The sequence below is a fragment of the Geospiza fortis genome, unplaced genomic scaffold (genome assembly GCF_000277835.1).
Source record: "Geospiza fortis unplaced genomic scaffold, GeoFor_1.0 scaffold450, whole genome shotgun sequence".
NCBI classification, from domain to species: domain Eukaryota; kingdom Metazoa; phylum Chordata; class Aves; order Passeriformes; family Thraupidae; genus Geospiza; species Geospiza fortis.
Genome location: NW_005054416.1, coordinates 2,434,316 through 2,440,858, shown reverse-complemented (window position 1 = coordinate 2,440,858; position 6,543 = coordinate 2,434,316). Strand labels below are relative to the sequence as shown.

General features: G+C 55.6%; 2 protein-coding genes across 2 annotated transcripts in view; one reads left to right on the top strand and one right to left on the bottom strand.

The window, feature by feature from the left end:
- CD5 (CD5 molecule) overlaps window positions 1-3,002 on the top strand; it is a 4,621-nt gene extending 1,619 nt beyond the window's left edge. Inside the window, exons 6-10 of the mRNA XM_031061520.1 lie at window positions 1,138-1,433; window positions 1,605-1,736; window positions 2,105-2,158; window positions 2,412-2,516; window positions 2,595-3,002. Of these exons, the coding sequence (XP_030917380.1) occupies window positions 1,138-1,433; window positions 1,605-1,736; window positions 2,105-2,158; window positions 2,412-2,516; window positions 2,595-2,680 (673 nt within the window). The 3' untranslated portion in view covers window positions 2,681-3,002. The remainder of the gene's footprint in view (window positions 1-1,137; window positions 1,434-1,604; window positions 1,737-2,104; window positions 2,159-2,411; window positions 2,517-2,594) is intronic.
- A 270-nt stretch (window positions 3,003-3,272) lies between these two features.
- Window positions 3,273-6,482, bottom strand: VPS37C (VPS37C subunit of ESCRT-I). The gene is made up of 5 exons (XM_014309290.2): window positions 6,290-6,482; window positions 5,590-5,694; window positions 5,349-5,520; window positions 5,032-5,114; window positions 3,273-4,795 (listed from the first exon to the last, which is right to left on the bottom strand). The coding sequence occupies exons 2-5, from the start codon at window positions 5,680-5,682 to the stop codon at window positions 4,073-4,075; spliced, it is 1,071 nt and encodes a 356-aa protein (XP_014164765.1). The 5' UTR covers window positions 5,683-5,694; window positions 6,290-6,482; the 3' UTR covers window positions 3,273-4,072.
- Window positions 6,483-6,543: the final 61 nt, after the last annotated feature.

Sequence of the window (6,543 nt, the reverse complement as noted above, 5' to 3'; positions counted from 1 at the left end):
TGCTCAGGTGAGAAGGGTCCTGCAGCACCCGCCATTTCCTGCTCCTCCGCTCCGGTGGGATAGCCCGGGGGGATTTTGGGGCCGGGAACAGAGAACCAGCCCCATCCCAGCCTGCCCCATGGGCCCCATCCACCCACTCCTGCTCTTCCTCTCCGGGGTGCGAAGGCAAAACAGGAAATCTCAGTTCCCGGCAGTGCCGAGTGCGGCACTTCCGAGGAGGATGAGCCCTGGAGGGAGAGCAGCCATGGCAGCATCCCAAATTCCATCTGGGGGTGGGGAACACTGGCAGGCACCAGGTTCTGAGCATCCTGCTGTGGGCAGCTCCCTGAGCAACTTCCATGCCTCGGGCATTTCCCTGAGCACTTTCCAGCCTCGGGTATCTCCATGCTCCCATCATCTCCCTGCCTCGGGCAATGCCCTGGCTATCCTCCCTGCCACAGGCATATCCCTTCTTTTCCATGAGCCTCTTCCCTGCTACAGGCATGTCCCTGCCAGAGCATCTTTCCCTTGCCATGAGCATCTCCCAGCCACGGGCCTCTCCCTGTCATTTTCCATGAGCGTTTCCCTGGAAATCAGCTCGCTGCCAGCTCCATGGCGCAGAGAGCCAAGCCATGAAGCTTGGAGCATGCTCCTTGTGGGTCCTGCCATCTGCCCCAGCTTGGAATCCCGTGGGATTTGGGGGCTTAATGGGCTGTGGCAGCTGGCAGTGCCGCCTTCCATGCTGCATTTCCCATGGAAAGAGTTCAAAGCCCTTCCATGCCTGGCTCTGGTTTGGTTCAGTCCCTGTGGCATGAGGGGAGATGCTGGGAGCATCCCTGTGCCAGGAGCTGGGGCTGGGAGAAGGAGGAGCATGTGCCAGCAGTATCCCTGTGGATATCATCCCTGTCTGCCTGTGGGTCTGACTCCTCTTTCTCTCTGGTTCTGGCTCTTCTTCCCACAGGTCTGACCCATCTCCATGGATCTGACTCCCTTCTCCTTGTGGCTCTGACCCCACTCCGTGGATCTGACCCATCTTCCCATGGGTCTGATCCCCCTGTACCCATGGATCTGCTCCCTCTCCTCGTGGATTTCACCCCTCCCCACGGGTCTGATCCCTCCCTGTGGATCCAATCCCTCTCCCTGTGGATGTGCTCTCTCTCCCACAGATTCCCAGCCGCGGGCCCTGCGGAGGCTGGCAGCCGGCCCCACGCCGTGCGAAGGGGACATCCAGGTGTTCCATGCGGGACAGTGGTGGGATCTGTGTGAATCCAGAGCAGCACAGCGAGACAGGCATGGCCAGCAGATCTGCCGGGAGCTGGGCTGTGGGAATCTCACCTCCAGCATGGAAATCCGGGAGCCTCCCTCGACGGGAGTCACCTGTGGGATTGAACCCCTGCACCTCTGCCAGCCCAAACCTGGGAATATCCGGAGCTGCTCCCGGACCAGAGTTGTGTGTAAGCCACGTGATCCACGTTGGGAGCTGGAATTGCCACTCCTATGGAATGGACAGGGATGGGGGGGACCAAAATCATGTGGGATTTGGGTTCCTGGCAGGGTAATGGATATTCACATCTCAGCACCAATCTCCAGCTGGACACATCCAGTGACATCCGTGCTCTTTCCAGGCCAGGACTCAAAGCCGCTTCCCACGGGAACATCTGCTGGAACCGTCGTGAGCATCTGCCTGGCCCTGCTGCTTTTCCTCATCCTTTCCCTGATCTGTGGCCCTCCTGCCTATCGGAAGCTGATGAAGAGAAGTAGGGGACAACCTCGGGATCCTCATCCTCCTTTTCTTCCTTCTCCCATGCCAGCTCAGGGCTGGCAGCTCCATGGATGCTCCCCTAAACTCCTTGGGGGGGAATTTGCCTGCTCAGCCTGACAGATCCCCCTGTCCCATTATCCCCAGACCTGCCCCATTGTCCCCAAGCCTGTCCCACATGGAGCATGGGAGCGGGAAGAGGGATTAAGCTCCAAGCGGACACAAAAGAGCAGGTGGAGGATCCTGGGGGGGGGAAAATTGGGAAGGGGGGGATTATTCGGGATGACATATGGGGCTGGCAGGGGGGAAGCAGCTGGAGGAAGGATCGGGAAGATCCTCGGAGACACAATTCCCCCTCTCTCTCAGTTTCCAAGAAGAAGCAGCGCCAGTGGATCGGCCCCACGGGACTCAACCAGACGGGTGAGGAGCAGCTTGCCGGGGAGCTGGGAATGGGGTTTGGAGTTCCTGGGGATGGATCTGGGCTCTGGGCGGGCTGTTCCCCCCTGGATCCTGGCACAAGGGCCCTGGATCTCGCTTTCTTTTGGAATATAACTCATCCAGGAGATGCAGGCCTGGAGCAGGGACCAGTTTTACTCAGCCCCTTCCCGGGTGGGTTTGTTCCCTCCAAGCTGCTGTTCCAACCCCAAAATCCCAATCCCGCTATCTTCTCCAGTGTCTTTCCACCGCTCCAGCACCGCTCCGAGGCCTCGGGGACAGGGAGGGGACAATGACTACGCTCAGGCCCCCAAAAAGAGCTCCCAGCTCTCCGCTTACCCAGGTAAGTGCTGGAAGTGGCTCCTTCCCGTTCCTTTTCCATGGATGAGCATCCAGTGAGGTGTATCCATGCTCTCCACAGCTCTGGAAGCAGCATGCCGGCGTTCCAACCCTCCGGATAACTCCTCAGACAGTGACTATGACCTGCACTCTGCCCGCAGAGTGTGATTCCCTGCTTCCCAAAGGAGCTGATCCCACCTCTCACCTCAGCCTTGGGGGCATCCCAGCATTCCAGCACCTTTCCAGGAGCACTTCCCAGCCTCCTCATGGGAGAAAAGGAGGTTTTTGTTTGGGTTTTTTTTAAGCTATTTATAGGAATTTAAGAGGTAGGGAGTGCAAGGAGCCCTTTGGAATAGTGGGATCACCAGCTTCTCCAAACCAGGATAAAGAGCTGGGATGATGGATGAAGGATACAGATGCAAGGGTGGGAATACTGAGACTGAGATATTTAATAACAAATACCCGTAATAAAATTGGGGTTTTGTACTAATTACACCTTGTCCTCTTCCTTCCATTATCCCAGTGTGACTCCAAACCCCCAGTCAGGAGGGAAAAGTGGGACAGGGAAACTCCTTTTTCCCTGGTTTTTATCCCAGGGATAAATGCAAGAAACACAGGAATTGAAGATGGTTCTGGGAGGGGGTGAAAGATTTCAGTGATGGGATCCAAAGGAAGTTGGATGCCAGGAAGGCATAAAGGGATCAATCCTTATCCGGATGTTCCGTTGTTTCCCAAAGTAACCAGGGCCACAACTCCAGAGTGCAATTAATTCATCCAGTTTTATTACTCTAATTAATCCCAGGGATGGAATTGCTTCCATCAAGCCCTCATCCTAGTCCATTAGTAACCGTTCCTTATAAATAACTTAAAGGGACACAGGCAGGATTTGAAGGATAAAGTGCTGAGCAAAGCAAATCCCGTTTCCATCATTTGTCATTCCCTCCGTTTCCAAGTGTTTCCTGAGAAGGGAGATGTGAGGAGCCCAAAAAACCACACAGGAGGTCGGGAATACTGGAGGCTGCCCAGGCCCGGGTGGGAATCACCAACTCCCACTGACAACCCTGGAATGGTTTGGGTGAAAAGGGATCTTAGGGATCAGCCACTTCCAATCCCTTTCCACTTGCTCCAAGCCCTGTCCAACCTGGCCTCGGATATTTCCAGGGATGGAGCTGCCATTGCTTCCCTGGGAAATCCACTCCAGGGTCTTACCACCATCGTAGGGAAGAATTTCTTCCCAAAATCCCACCTAAACCGACCCTTTGACAGTGTGAAGCCATTCCCCGCTATCCCATCACTCCAAGTCTTTGTCCAAATCCTTGTCCAGTTCTTTTGGAGCCCCTCTAGGCACTGGAAGGTGCTCCAAGGTTTCCCTGGAGGTTTCTCCTCTTGGGATTTCTGCTGGTCTGGCTCTGCCTCTCACTCCAACCTCCGGAGCCGTGACTTATCCCGTGTAATTCCTTTGCACCAACGGATCCAGGAGCAACACTCTGGAATCCCTCCTCTTCCTCAGTCCCCAAAAAAAGGAGGAATTAGCACAGGATGCTCCCCAGAAGTCCTGGATTAGTATCCAGGCCAGGTAGGACGCTGAGGGTTCGGAGGTGGGGGGTATCCAAAGGGAGGGGGAGGCCCGGGATAGGGAGCCTGCGTTGGGACCGGGAAATTCGGGAGAGGGGGCTGAGTGGGGTACGGACACTGTGGTCTCCCTGGTCCAGGTGGGATGTAGGGAGAGTATCCCGGTCTGGCAGAGGGAGGAGAGGGCTGGGGAGGAGGATAGGGCAAGGGCTGTGGTGGGCCCCGGGATGGAGACCAGGAAAAGCCTCCCGAGGTGGATTTGGGATACCCCGGCGCAGAGTCAGCAGCGGAAGCCGCTGGATATCCGGGAGCTGGAGCAACAGGGGAGGGAAAGGAGGACTGGGAGCTGGGCTGGGAGGAAGCCACGTGTCCCACGGTGACCGGGGATCCCGGGAAAGGGGCGGGAGGAAGCGCTCCGTGGGCAGTGGGGCCGGGAGGAAGGATTGGAGCCGGGCTGTAGGGCAGAGGGAAGGCTGGAGATCCCGATGGGAAGGGCTTTGGCGGATCCGTGGGAATGTGAGGAGGAGGAGGAGGAGGAAGAGGAGGCTGAGAGTCCCTGGTGCGCTCCTGGGATCCCTCCGACTTCCTCACGATCTCCTGCAGCTTTTCCACTCGGACCCGGCGCAGGTGGGACAACTTCCTCATCCCAGAAAACTGCTCCAGGAATGTCTCCAGGGGCACCTCCCCCTCCAGGAACTTCTCAGCCATTTTCTGCAAGAGAGGAACAGCCTCGGGCTCATTCCTGCATCCCTCTGCTCCTCTTCCCTAAAATCCTGATTTAGGTCTCTCCCAGTCACATCCCACACACAAACAAGGATGGATCCAGTTCTTTGGAGAAAACCCAGCAGACTCCAAAGATAATCCATGATTTTAGGGACTGGGTTTAATTGCAAGTCTTCTGAGGATGAATCACTGTGATTCCCAATGGATTTAAGGCCTAAACTCACCTCAGATTCCTCTTCAATCTTCTGGCTTTCTATCTGGAGGAGATCCAGCAAAGTCTGAGGCTGCAGCGCTGCTGAGAATTTCTCTGGGAAAAAAAAAAAAGGGGGGGGAAAGAAAAACCAAGGAAAAATCACTGCCACAGAACAGAAACCAGGCAAAAACCAGCAAAGAGCCCACAGGAAAGGGCTTGGGAACTGCTGATGGAAGGAGGGAAACCCGAGAGGAATAACATCCTCCACCTCTCCGGCTGCTGGAAAAAAGAGGGATATCAGTTTTCCAGGAAGCAGAATCCTTCCTGGGCGAAGATGCCAGTGCTCACCCAGCTTCTCCTTCTGCTCCCTGCACCTCCCAGCCAGCTCCTGCAGCTCCTGGTATTTCTTGGAGAGGTCGCTGCGCCCCGTCTCCAGCGGCGCCTGGAATTTCAGGTTCTGCTCGGCCAAGCTCCGGTTGGCAGCCAGGGCCATCTCCCTTTCCAGCTGGAGCTCCTGGACCTGTGGAATTTGGGATGGTGAGCAAAGGAAGGGGACAAGGACAGCCCGGGGTCACCTCCTGGCACAAACCTCCTGCGATTCCAAAGCCAAGCGCTCGATCTCCTGGGAATCCTCCTGCAGCTCCTGGAGCTCCTCCACTGTCCGGTTCCTCAGCGTATCCATCCTCCCAGATTGCTGGGGTGTGGAAAAAGAGGCAAATCAACTCCCAAATCCAACTGGGAATAGGTTTCCAGCTGAAATCCAGGGTGGTTAAAGCCCTTGGAGCAGCTGCACTGGGTTCTGTTAACTGAGAGGGAGAAACAGCATTCCCACTAACTCCTGCTTGGGAAAAGACTTTTCCCCCTTTCCCAAGCCTGTCTGGATGGAATTCTGTGTGTGCCAGGGTGTTTTGTCAAGGAAAAATCCACCCACAGCCCCGACTTGCAAATTCCAGCTGGATGTCTGCATCCCACTCCAGAATCCACCTCATTCCAGCCTCCATCCCATCCCATCCCACCAGGGAAACTGGGATCTGATCATATCCCACCATGCCCACAGGGCTGGGAAGGACCTCAGGGATCATCTAATTCCACCCTCCTGCCATGGAATTCAGTGAACATAACAAAAAGATCAGGGAAATTATGGACCTCCTGCACCATATCCATGATTTACCCCAAGTATTCCCAGCTGCCTGATACGTTTAGCAAGCATTCCGTGTGTGGTGCAAATTCCAAGAGATGGGATGGAATAATGTGGGAAATGTCCTAAAAACCAAGGAACTACAACACACCTGCGCTGTCCTATTCACTCCAAGCTCTTCTACCTCTCATCCCAAGGATATTACACCGGGAATGCCGCAATAGCCACGCTGAGGCTCGGGCTTGCCCAACCCACGATCCAGACGAACCTGTCCGAGGGAAAAACTGGGAATTAAATCCCGCGCTGCAGGTGTGGGGCAAAAATCAACTGATTTGGGTTTTTTAGGGGGGTATCAGCGAACTTTCATGGAGTTTAAGAGGGAGAAGCGGGAACGGCGGGAGTGGG